Source organism: Vulpes lagopus, chromosome 14 (genome assembly GCF_018345385.1).
Source record: "Vulpes lagopus strain Blue_001 chromosome 14, ASM1834538v1, whole genome shotgun sequence".
NCBI classification, from domain to species: Eukaryota; Metazoa; Chordata; class Mammalia; order Carnivora; family Canidae; genus Vulpes; species Vulpes lagopus.
In genome coordinates this window covers 22,087,158-22,101,039 of record NC_054837.1, presented here as the reverse complement: position 1 = coordinate 22,101,039, position 13,882 = coordinate 22,087,158, and the positions used below count along the sequence as shown (strand labels likewise).

Here is a 13,882-nt window from a genome sequence, read left to right as displayed (position 1 = left end):
GGAGCCTTCTTCTCCCTCTGTCTCTGCCTCTCTCTCTGTGTCTCTCATGAATAAATAAATAAAATCTTAAAAAAAAAAAGAGAGAGACAGAGAGAAATGGCAGAGCTGGTATTAGAACTCAAGTTTGACCACAGAGTTTATTTTTTCAAGTATAATTCAATAGTATCATCTATCAATTTGCAGGAATAGCCATTGTGGAGGATAAGGCAATTCAGGAGGTGGCTACTTTGTTATTTATTTCAATAATTTTACAAAAGGCAATCAAAGTCTGATATAGACATCATGTTTTCATACATACTTTAATTCATTTTTGTAAAAAATAAAATCAGAAATTAAGCACATAGCAGGGCATCTCTCAAGAAAGGAAGTTTTAAAAATATCTCTGGGATAAGTACCTATATTTCACCCAGTGTGAACTGCTATTTGAAACTTCAGTCATTACTACATCTACACAGTTCAAAAAGTGATATGATGGTGATCTTGAATCATCATAAGATACACGTTGTTTGCTCTATTTAAGAAGGTTGGAAAGGGTAGAATTCATATTACATTTAGAAAGACTATGTAGGGATCCCTGGGTGGCGCAGCGGTTTAGTGCCTGCCTTTGGCCCAGGGCGCGATCCTGGAGACCCGGGATCGAATCCCACGTCGGGCTCCCTGCATGGAGCCTGCTTCTCCCTCTGCCTGTGTCTCTGCCTCTCTTTCTCTCTCTCTCTGTGTGTGACTATCATGAATCAATAAATAAAAAAAAAAATCTTAGAAAGACTATGTATGGTAAGAAAAAAATTTGTTAAAACAATGGGTGGACACTAATTAGCTGTAAAGTTCAACTTAGGTAGTACATCCTCTTAAATTTTCATAACAGACGAGTTGCTACGGCTTCAGTGTTACAAGTATAATTTTTGTTCTTTTTAGAATATAAATGGCAAACATAAAGAATAATCCTACATATAAATGCAATTAGCTGTTATTGAGCCTTTGCTATGTGCCAGGCATTATGTTAAATACATATGTTATCTTATTGAAGTCTGACAATATCTAGGGGATGTGTATTGTTATTTTGACCTAGGTGAGAGAACTGAGGCTCAAGCAATTTGAGAAAGTTGTCCAAACTTTCACAGTCAGGATGAACATGCTATACAACTCTGAAAGGTGTCATTCACATCCTAGACTATGTGAATACTATGTCCTGCCAGCTAAGTGTTGGTAAAGCCAAAATTCAAATCCAGGGTATCTCATTTTAAAATTTATTCTAAAAGACTCCTAATTCTGGGAAACGAACTAGGGGTGGTGGAAGGGGAGGAGGGCGGGGGGTGGGGGTGAATGGGTGATGGGCACTGAGGGGGGCACTTGATGGGATGAGTACTGGGTGTTATTCTGTATGTTGGCAAATTGAACACCAATAAAAAATAAATTAAAAAAAAAGAAAAAAAAATAAATTGCTAACTCTATGTTAGACAGAGGACAGTGTTTTTTTGTTTTTGTTTTTGTTTTTTTTTAAAACCTCAGGAATGTATATTTATTTCTCATTTTTAAAAAGTTAAATTCTTTGTAGTACCCGGGTGGCTCAGCTGGTTAAGCATCTAATTCTTGGTTTCGGCTGGAGTCATGACCTTAGTGGTCATGGGATCAAGCCCCATGATGGGCTCTACGCTAGGTGCAGAGTCTACTTGAAATTCTTTGCCTCTCCCTCTTCCACTGCCCCTCCCCCTCTCAAATAAATAAATAAAATATTTGAAAAAAGTTAAATTCTTCAATATTTCATATGTAAAAATTTGCAGATGATACCTACCATTTAATCAGTATTTTGTGATATTTGTTTCAGAAGTTTTTTCTTCCCAAAGTAATAAAGTAGGTATAACTTTATTCTTCCTCCCTGCAGAGAATGTTCTATTCTGAAATTACATCTTTTACATCTATGTTCTTATGCTTTATTAATACATATGTATGTACTAATATATATTAACATACACTCAAACAATATAGAGAAGTGTTTATAAAACTTTCATAATTTAAAAGCACCTATACTTTTACAACTTTCTTTATTAAATACTCAATGTTATGATTTTTTAATTTAAATTTAAATTTAATGTTAAATTAGTCAACATACAATGAAATGTTGATTTCTGGAGTAGAATTCAGTGATTTATCACTTACATACAACACCTAGTGCTCATCATAAAAAGTGCCCTCCTCAAACCCCTTCATCCATGTAGTCTATGCCCTCATCCACCCAACTCCATCAAACCTCAGTTTGTTCTGTATCATTAAGAATCTCTTATGGTTTATTTCCCTCTCTCCCTCTTTCCACCCTCTCCTTCCCATATGCTCATCTGTTTTCTTTCTTAAATACCACTTGACTGAGATATATGGTATTTGTCCTTCTCTGACTTATTTCACTTAGCATAATACACTCTAGCTCCATCTACATCATTGTAAATGGCAAGATACCATTCTTTTTGATGGCTGAGTAATATTCCATTGTATCTATAGATCACTCTTCTTTGTTCATTCATTAGTCAATGGACATTTGGGCTCTCTCCATAGATTGGTTATTGTTGATAATGCTACTATAAACATCGGGGTGCACATACTCTTTCAAATCTGTACTTTTGTATCCTTTGGGTAAATACCTAGTAGTGCAATTGCTAGGTCATAGGGTAGTTTTATTTTTAACTTTTTGAGGAACCTCCATATTATTTGTCAGAGTGGCTGCACCAGTTTTCATTCCCACCAACAATGCAAGAGGGTTTCTCTTTTTCCATATCCCTACTAACACCAGTTGTTTCTTGTGTTATTAATTTTAGTCATTCTGATAGGTATGAGGTGGTATCTCATTGTGGTTTTGGTTTGTATTTCCCTGAGAATGAGTGATGTTGAACATCTTTGCATGTATCTGTTGGCCATCTGGATGTCTTCTTTGGAAAAGTGTTCATGTCTTCTGCCCATTTCTTAACTGATTTATTTTTGGGGTGTTGAGTCTGATAAGCTAATAAGCTTTATAGATTTTGGATATTAACCTTTTATCTGATATGAGGTTTGCAAATACCTTCTCCCATTCCATAGTTTTGTTGATTGTTTCCTTCACTGTGCAGAAGTTTTTCATCTTGATGAAGTCCCAAGAGTTCATTTTTGCTTTTGTTTCCCTTGTCTCCAGTGATGTATCTAGTAAGAAGATGCTACAGCCAAGATCAAAGAGGTTACTGCCTGTGTTCTTCTCTACGATTTTGATGGTTTCCAGTCTCACATTTAAGTCTTTCATTCCTTTGAATTTCTTTTTGTGTATGGTATAAGAAAGTGGTCTAGTTTCTTTCTTTTGTGTGTTGCTGTCCAGTTTTCCCAATACCACTTGTTGAAGAGACTGTCTTTTTTCCATTGGATAGTCTTTTCTGCTTTGGTGAAGATTAGTTGACCATATAGTTGTGAGCCCAATTCTGGATTCCCTATTCTGTCCCATTGATCTCTGTGTCTATTTTTGAGCCAGTACCATACTGTATTGATGACTACAGCTTTGTAATATAGCTTGAAATCTAGACTTGCGATGCTTCTAGTTTTTTCTCTTTCAGGATTTCTTTGGCTATTCGGGGTCCTTTGTGGTTCCATACAAATTTTAAGATTGTTTGTTCTAGCTCTGTGAAGAATGCTGGTGTTATTTTGATAGGGATTGCATTAAATGTGTAGATAGCTTTGGTAGCACAGACATTTTAAAGATGTTTGTTCTTCAAATCCATGAGCATGGAATGCTTTTACATTTTTTTGTGTCATCTTCAGTTTCTTTCGTAAGTGTTCTATAGTTTTCAGAGTACAGATATTTTACTTCTTTAGTTAGGTTTATTCCTAGGTATCTTACTCTTTTTGGTGCAACTGCAAATAGGATCTATTCCTTGATTTTTTTTTTCCCACTGATTCATTATTGGTGTATAGAAATGAAACAGATTTTTGCATGTTGATTTTATATCCCACAACTTTGCTGAATTCATGAATTAGTTCTAGCAAGTATTTGGCGGAGTCTTTCAGGTTTCCTACATAGATTATTATTCGTCTGCAAATAGTGAAAGTTTGCTGATCCAATCTTTGCTGATTTGGATGCCTTTTGTTTCTTTTTGTTGTTTGACTGCTAAGGTTAAGATTTCCAGTACTATGTTAAATAGTGCATCATATGTTAAATAGTAATGGACATCCCTGTCTTGTTCCTGAGTGTAGGGGATAGGCTGTCAGTTTTTCCCTATTGAGAAGGATATCAACTGTAGGTCTTCCATATATAGCCTTTATGACATTGAGGTATGTTCCATCTATTCCTACTTTGTTGAAGTTTCTTAATCAAGAAAGTATGTTGTATTTTGTTAAATGCTTTTTCTTCATCAATGTTACAATTTTTGAGATTTGTCCATGATGATACATGCAGTTAACAGAGATACAGTAATCCATAATTGATTTAATCATTCCTCCTTGGATAAGAATTTAATTTTTTTTCAATTTTTTTCTAGCTTCTACACAAGGTTGCATTCTTGTACACATTTCCAGTGTACATGCATAAATATTTATTTAAGGAATATATTTTGAAGTGAAATTTTGGGTCACTGAGACTACTCGTCATCAACTTTACTAGATATTTCCAGTTTATACTCCAAAGTTGTTAGGTCAATTTACATTTCTACCTATAGTCAATGAGTTCCTGTTTCTTTAGTAGCTTCCCAAAATTTATTTATTATCCTCAGACTGAAGAACTTTTGCTGTCTGATAAGTGTGAAAGGTTTCTGTTTTTATTGTTGTTTTTTAAAGTAGGCTTCAAGCCCAGCATGGAACCCAATTCAGGGCTTGAACTCATGACCCTTAGATCAAGACCTGAGCTGAGATCAAGAGTCAGATGTTTGACTGACTGAGGTACCCAGGTACCCCAATGTGAAAAGGTGGGAATGTAAACTGATATAGCCACTGTGGAAAAGAATATAGAGGTTCCTCAAAAAATTAAAAATAGACAAGACCATATGATCCAATAATTCCACTATTGGTATTTACCCGAAGAAAATGAAAACACTAATTCAAAAAGACATACACACTCCCATGTTTACTGAAGCATTATTTACAATAGCCAAGATACAGAAGCAGCCCGAGTACCCATCGATAATTTTTTTTATATATTATTCATCAATTTTCATAATAATAGCACCTACTTTGTGGCATTATTATCTCTTCTTTGCTGATGAGGAAACTGAGTCACAAGAGGACTTCTCCTAAAAGTTTTAAAGTTTTACTTTTCACTTGTGGGTATTTAGCCAATCTGGAATTTTATTTTTGTGCATGGCATAAGCTTGGGTCTAATTATAGTTTTTCTCATATAATTAACTTAACAAGTTGCCTATTACTTATCAAATGGGCGATCCTTCCCCCACTGATTTGTACTGTTTTCCTGTCTTACACCAAAATCTGATGTACACGATTCCATTTCTAGTGTGGTTTTTAAAAAACATATTTTATTTATTTTTTCATGAGAGACACAGTGAGAGGGAGGCAGAGACATAAGCAGAGGGAGAAGCAGGCTCCATGTGAGGAGCTTGATGTGGGACTCAGTCCTAGGACCCCAGGATCGTGCCCTGAGCTAAAGGTAGACACTCAACCACTCAGCCACCCAGGCGCCCCCCCCCCCATTTCTAGGTTTTATAGTTTGTTCTATTGGATATTAGTCTTTCCCTATATCAATTGTGTATTGATTTAATTATGATGGTATGGGTTTTGGTACCATGAAATTTTTTTTTTTTTTTCCATGAGTTTTCTGTTCAAATTCTACTTCTTCAAAATTGTCTGGACTAGTTTTGGCCCTCTGACTTTTAAAACTACCCTGTCAAGTTCTATATAGTATTGTTGGAAGTGCATCATATGTCCTTTTTATTTTATTTTTATATATTTATTTTTTAAGATTTTATTTATTAATGAGAGATACACAGAGAGGGGCAGAGACATAGGCAGAAGAAGCAGGCTTCCCTCAAGAGCCTAATATGAGACTGGATTCCAGGAATCTGGGATCACAACCTGAGCTAAAGGCAGATGCTCAACCACTGAGCCACCCCTCATATGTCCTTTGTAAAGTATGCAATTGCAATTATTTCTGCTAGGTCTCCCCATCCCAATCAGTATGAATAAATTAGATTAATTTCTTTTGCAGTGAGAGAGTAACACAATATTAGACTGTAAAAAAGAAATCTACCGCTTCAATATTCTTTAACAGAGGACCAAATAAATTATGATATATCCATAATACTGGAGGAGTAAGAAGATGTCAGTAAAAAATAATGATAAAGAGGTCTAAGCTACCAATATAAAACAGATCTGCAAGATGATGTTAAGTGAAAAATCAATGAACAGAACCACTTGTATATGTTAACGTGGGTGAGAAAAGGAATATAATACATGTATACCCATATTTGTTTATATATTTGCAAAGAAACTCTGGAAGGATATACAAGAAATTAGTAACAGTGGTGCCCTGTGTGTACTGGCAGGGGTGGGAAAGGAAATGGATAAATAGGGCCAGAGGTCTAAGAAGTTCTTTTGCTGCATGTCTTTTTAGATTTTTTGATTTATAAACCATATGAATAGTACTTATTTTTAAAAATCAAATATTTTAATATTCTAACTCTCCTCCCTGAACTCAGTTTTTTAAAAAAATTAGTATCTCTTCAAGTTAAAAAAAAAAAACAAAAACAAAAAAGAAGTCATGTATATCATGTGTTTCTTAGTTCAAGGAAGGGGTCAGTGAAGCAATTGGAAATGCAATACAAAGTATACCAAGTTGTCTTTACCAGTTAAACAGGTAACTTGGTAAAGTTTACCTGTTTAGTTTTAGAAAAAAGAAAACTATAGTCTTAGAATCAAACTGGAGCTCAGAAATTCTTATAGGATAAATTTGGATACCAGAATAGAGGACATTAGCCAAAAAACTAGATGAAGAAATTTTTTAAAACTGTTCTAGAAAATTAAATATATTTATATAAATTTTAAATAACAAATCTAGATAAAGGCAGTGTTGTGCCAAAGCCGGCTCTCAGTGGCTTTGAAAGGTCAATTGTTCATCCCTTTCTTCAAATCCACAGTAATCCTATCTCTCCACCACCTAAGAATTATTGGTTAAATCTGTCAAGATAGCCCTGGATAAAGGTAACTTTCAGATACATTAAAGTTCCAAATATACAACCAGAATCAAGAATCTGTGGTGTTTTAGACAATTTTACGTAAATACAACAACACTTGGGGAACAACTTTAAAGCAGAGGGCATCTTTTAACACAAAGTTTTCTTTAAGGTTGCTCTGTAAATGGGTCAAATACACTTTTTACAGTCAAATCTTAGATAAGCCTGCTGTCACTTTTTCAGATTTTCCTTATACATGTGGAAATTAAATTAATACTGGGAAGGAAGGACATAAGTTATCATTCATGATATGGAGAATGGGTATTTTTCAAATATTAATATTTACTATTTTGTATTCCCACATTTGATATTTGCTCTATCTGCTCAAAAAAATTTTTTTTAAAGATTTTATTTATTTATTCATGAGAGACACAGAAAGAGGCAAAGATGTGGGCAGAGGGAAGAGCCTGATGCGGGGAGCCTGATGCAGGACTTAATCCCAGGACCCTGGGATCATGACCTGAGACAAAGGCAGATGCTTAACCACTGAGCTACCCAGGTGCCCCTGCTCAAACTCTTTTAAACTAATGACATGAAAATGTAGCAAAGAGAAAGTAATTTTCTGATGTTATACAAAAGCATAGAAAAAAATATAATAAATTCATGCTGCCTGGCTCACATATAGCAGTGACCCATTAAATAATAGCAGGATGAATGAATTAACAATCATAGTAAGGAGTGATTCTCAAAAGTATAATAAAAACAACTCTTTTACGCACCCATTTCAATACAAGTGATTCCAAGTGACCAAATATCAACTTTCCCATCATACTGTCCTTCGTCCATAGCTAAGATCACCTCTGGAGCCATCCTGCCAAACATAATGGGCAAAACTTGAGTTGCAAATTAAAATTCATCTCATAAAGCAATTCAGTGAAATAGCTTTTTGTGCACAGTCTAAAATTTTGTCTGATAAAGATATTATTCCCTTATCCAAGTAATTTGGAGAAACACTGCAATATGATATTCAAGTATTTATATGAAACACATTATTTTCAATAAGTTCTGGTTCCATCATTATCTATCAGTTTTACCTTGAATAAATTATTTAACCTCTGTGTACATCAGTTTTTCCAACTGTAATGTGGAGAGAATTCTAGTAGATACCTCAAAGAGATTTGTAAAGGATGAATATGTATGAAACACTTAAACAAGTAACAATAGACAACATGAAAAATACTTACGGATTTTTTTTTAAAGGATTTTATTTATTCATTCATGAGAGACACAGAAAGAGAGAGAGACGCAGAGACACAGGCAGAGGGAGAAGCAAGCTCCATGCAGGGAGCCGGATGTGGGACTTGATCTCGGGTCCACAGGACCACGTCCTGGGCTGAAGGCGGCGCTAAACTGCTGAGCCACCCGGGCTGCCGTACTTACGGAATTTTTAAAAACAATATAATCAGATATTTCAAAGATATTAAAAAATATTACAACTTAAAACAAACAAACAAACAAACAAACAAACAAACAAACAGACTATGGTAATTGATATTGTTTGTCCAGAATGGCTTTCCATAGGAGAGAAGGGGCCTTATCAGTTTAATATGTTTTTTTTTCCTGTTACTATGTGTAAGTGACTGCTTAGTAAATACTTTCTGATGATCATCAACAAAAAAATTAAATGTAGTAGCTGATATTTTTTTTTTTTGTAGGTAAGTAATTAACCAGGGATATAAGTCATTCTCCAAGGTACAATGAAATTCCAGTTTATCTATGAAAGGAAGGAAAGGCATCTTAAATAGATGGGGTGAAATTTTAAGTTAGTGACAAACTATAGTAACAGAGAACTCAACAAACATGGGAACCTGAATTTCTTTCATTGAAAGGTAATATTTATGCTTGTTGACTAGTTAGAGAAGGTTAAAGAAACTGCCTTGTCTTTGACTAGAGATTCTGCCTCAAGAGAAAGTTTCAAAAGAAACTTCAAATGAAATCTAAAACCTGAGCTTGGTCAGTGAGTTGATAATCCTATTCGGTTTACACGCAGTGACATCAAGCTTATTTGAACAATTTAAAGTCACTGGAAATTTTATACTGTTTCTTTTTTTTTGCAGTAAGTTTTTATCCTTTAATGAAATCTCATTTGAGGAACATGGTGAGACACTGTCAAAAAACAAAACAAAAGCGGTGCCATGAGTTCATCTTGTTCATGTATGCTCATTTAAAATTCTAGTTTTTAAATTCTACATACCAGTAAGGTGTGCCCACGAAGGAGTTGGCAGGAGAAGCCATTGAGGCAGATCCAAAATCAGCTAGTTTCACCTGACCTGGCTCTGTTAGAAGAATATTTCCTGCTTTAATATCCCTATAGGAAAAAATAAGAGGGTTAGAAAATTACTTTTCATCTTTGATTATGGAATAGGTCAGAGCATGCAATTAATAAGACAAAAAGTTTATTAAAAAGAATCTTGTTCAGTTAGCCAGAAGGGGATTTAGTAATTACTGCATGTTATAAGGGGGCCCGGATTCCTGGGTATACTTACAGGTAGGTCAAAGTAATTACTAAAAGGTAGAGCTTTCTTTAGAGGGAGAGAATGCAATGAGAAAAAAGGCAGACATGGCAGACAGGAAACCTATTCAGTTGCTACACTTAAAAAAGCATATTCTCAGATGCTAAATCCAGTCATCAACAGTATTCTTTATGCTGGGAAAACCGGTGCCATTTGTAATTGCCTTTTTTTTTTTTCCCCAAAATTACAAAACATTTTTGGAGTCTAAACCAACTTTCAATAACTCTGTATTGTCTACCTACCAATAAACCTCAACTACACACATACCTTTTCTTTCTTGCCTGTGACCCTTTCTCTCTGCTTTAATTGTAACTGCCAACTCTAAGGCATTTGAGGGCACATGTTATATAGAAGGTGTTATTTTAAAAATAACACTGTACAGTAAAAAGAAGACCCTGAAAGATCAAAACAAACAAGGATTAGGGATTAGGAAATTGCATTTCTATTGTATAGACAAAGAATCGCAAGTGGTTACTACTAAAGCTATTAGATATTGTATGCAGCAGAAAGTTTTAAAAATTATTTAAAAATACTCATTGTTAAGGATGATAATTTAGAATGAAAAGATGTGGATGTACTCTTGATTCTCTTCCCAAAAAGCATGAGATGTAATGAATACTAGGAATCCAGATTTATAAATTGATGGGCCGTGGAAAGACAAAGAGAGAGAATGAGGAAAATTTAAATTGAAGATGAGAAGGTTCAAATGCTTCCAAAACAAAGTCTCCAAAAATCTTCTCTTGAAAATTCAGTTTCTTTACTCAAGATGACATTAGGCATTGTCAGAGAGAACTAAAAAAACATTCATTTCTCTAATAACAGAAAAATATCTTTTCTCTATTACCTTCAATTAGAACATTGACTTGTCATATCAAAATAATGAATCTGAGATGTGGTGTTTATTTTTAAATAGGGAGAAAATTTTAAAAGTTTTTTTTCCAACTTCTTTTATATAGCAAAGAAGATAAAGTATAATAGAGAATATAAAACATTAAATTAATGTGCAGATTTTGGTAACAAAGCCACAAAAAAATGAACCATGGAATTAAATAGGAACTGGATAAATCACATATAAACAAGTTGGCATTTAGTAATGACATTTTGGTATAAAAAATATGTACTAAAATATTTTTTGTCAAATCCCACAGACATTATGGTTAAATCCATTTTATCAACATTTATTATATATGGTTAGGTTCATTTTTTGTATTTATAAGTAAGCCAAATTCATGGCAGGAATTTTGGTCTGCCTATCTTGAGGAAGTTCTGTTTTTGTCATACCAGTAACTGGTAATGGCTATTCTATGGTGATTAAAGCAGAAGCAAAAGGGGAACCTACAATGTAATAGTTTCATTTCTTCCTAGTAAATATAAAAGTTTTTTCTTTTGTTTTTGAGTCATCTGAGATCCTTTATATCTACCTCATATTCCACTACTTCTACCCCCATTCATTAAGGTAACTATGCTAGAAGTTCTTTACTGAGAGAAGGAAAGATTAAGAACAACATTTTTATTTAAGACAAGTTAGTGGTAGGAAGTAGATTGGAGGAAGGACAGTGGAGTTGTGGTAGAGAAAATAAAAGGTAGAGGAAAACCTTGGATTAGGAGTTAAGAAATCTGATCTTTAATCTTTATTATGTAAAACCTGTGAAACTACGGGCAATTATTTAAATCTTTCAGAGTCCCAGTTTCTACATCTGCCAAGATAAATACAATAATATCTTCCTAAATATCTATGTAGACTATAGAAATGCACAATGTTTTAAAGTGATAAAACAGCATATATTTATAGAGGATTGACTTGTTATTCGAAATAGGAAAAGGAGAAGAAACTCAGCTAGAAAATAAACATATGCAAGGAAGGCTAATTTTTTTTTCTTCTTGGCATTGTATCAAAAGGCTGTTGGGCCCTTCCTCAAAATTTCCTGCAACAGCCAGCTTGGAGAACAGTTCCTGACAGAACAGAGGTGTAGAAAATCTTTGTGTACATCTGGGACAAACCAAGAGACAGGAGCTACATTCGTTATTTCTTATACCCAGCTGCAGCAGCAGCAGCAGGAGCAGCAATCTCTTTGCTCCCTATAAATCCACAGGCACCCTAAAAAGTGGAGCATGCACTAATTTTCAAGATTCCTTGGAGAGCCCTGTTACTAATACGTAACTGGTCTCTAATCTTACCTATGAATCAGTGCATGAGAATGTAGGTAGGCCAGCCCCTGCAAGGCACCGTGAGTAATGGCAGCGATTTCCACTTCTTGAAGTGGTTTCTTGTGAACTGAGAAAGGGAAAAAAAATTCAGAAGTAGTAATCAATTGCATTCTTTTTAATATCTTATACAGTTTTATCATACTGAATTACATACTCTCAAATGACAATTTGGGAATAGATTCATAATATTTCCTATAGAATTGCAATAAATAATCAGTTAACAGGAAACCCAAGTACAAAAACAAACAAATTCCTTAAAACAAAATAAAACGAAGCCTGATATTCACTGTAATGAGTTGTTAATTGACTTGTCAGTTGCAAGTCAATGCTTCCACTGATTCCAATTGGCCAGGCCCAAATTTACCAGTCCTTTGTGACATTTTAAATGCCTAGAGTGTTTTAGGTTGTATTATTCTCCTCTCCACAGCGCATCTATAATTACTTCTTCTAACTACAGGTTTTCATTATTTGTGAAAGCAGCTAATAAGCAATTTCTATTCAGAGATCAAGGATGATATAAAAAAAGGTTTTTTTAAATGTAAATTTTTAACTCAATCTCTGTTTATAATAGCATTTGGAGAAGAGAACTGGGTCAGTCAAGATATTTGAAAGAGTTAAATATCAATATAATTTGATACCATCTACCTCTCTTTCATACATACACGTGAATTTGACGTTTTTGGCTACATACATTAGATCACATTAGCCAAACATTTTAGTAAGTACTTGCCCTGGATGGGCCATGTATTCAACAACAGGAAGGCTACTAATTCACTTTCAGCAACTGTAGAGATAAAGTTTGCACAGCTCATCCACACAACCATTAGGTCTAAGTTATCATCCATTTGCTTTGCCCAAATAAATAAATAAACAAATAAACTGCATTTTAATATAGGAGTAGATAATATTCTGGTCAAGACATAACAGAAAGGAGGGGATAGTGCTTTTATTCTTACCTTCTAACAAATCGGAGGCTGAGCCTAAGCAATATTCCATCACCAACTGTAATAGATTAAAATAATAACCAAAATAATCACAGTTAATAAGAAACTGCTAAAACCAACCAAGTAACCAAGGACGCTAGGAGAGTAAGTATTCTGACCTACTTGAACCTGGATTAAATTTTGGTCATCCGACACTAATTGATTTTTATAACTTATCATATGGTTTTGCCATTTCCTCCTTGGAACTGGAATGTTCTAAGACTATAAGGGTACCGATATGAAATGGTCAAGCTGAGATTGCTACTTATTTACTAGGTTCTACACCATCTTGTTTCAAACAGATTTAAGGTAGTTAGGTTACACTTTAAGTTAAATTTTGTACCTTGGAAAGTGGCAACCAAATACAATACTAATATAATCTATACTGGGAAAACTAAATAAAATAAACCAGTAAGTAGTAAATCCCTTATTTTCACATTTAAAACACTTCCAAACAAGAAAATATTATTTAGAACTCAATCTGAAGATGTACCTTGCTATGTAGCCTTACATTATCTTGCATCTCTGAAATGGGATATTTAAATTTTTATATTAAAATATTTCTAGAACAATGTTATTAACATACTATTGGTATTTCCTGGGTTTGCAATCTTGGGAAGCTTTTCAAAAGCAAAAAGGAGAAAATTCTTTTACTCTCATCTTAGATTTTTTTTTTAGGTATCCCAGACTACTGATTTATAGACAAGGTCAGAACCATGAGTTCTCAGTGACCAATCTCCACACACATACACTCTACATACTATTTTCTTATTCTAAAAAACACCATTATGTTCCTTTTGAAATACAAATTTCCTAACATCATCTACACATAATCACTATTAACATATTAGCTCTTTTCATTTAAAATAATTGATGCAAAAACAGATGTTTATGTATTATGTATGTTCTATTACTGGAATAATTTAGAAGAATATGAGATAAAATTATATAATACATGATATATAATGTTATGATCATAATATATATTATT

General features: G+C 34.0%; 1 protein-coding gene across 1 annotated transcript in view; it reads right to left on the bottom strand.

Annotated features, from left to right (window-relative positions):
* TAOK3 (TAO kinase 3) overlaps nt 1–13,882 on the bottom strand; it is a 181,592-nt gene that overhangs the window by 60,335 nt on the left and 107,375 nt on the right. The window contains exons 6-9 of the mRNA XM_041728803.1: nt 12,865–12,910; nt 11,879–11,975; nt 9,382–9,495; nt 7,907–7,998 (exon numbers count right to left, since the gene is read on the bottom strand). Of these exons, the coding sequence (XP_041584737.1) occupies nt 7,907–7,998; nt 9,382–9,495; nt 11,879–11,975; nt 12,865–12,910 (349 nt within the window). The remainder of the gene's footprint in view (nt 1–7,906; nt 7,999–9,381; nt 9,496–11,878; nt 11,976–12,864; nt 12,911–13,882) is intronic.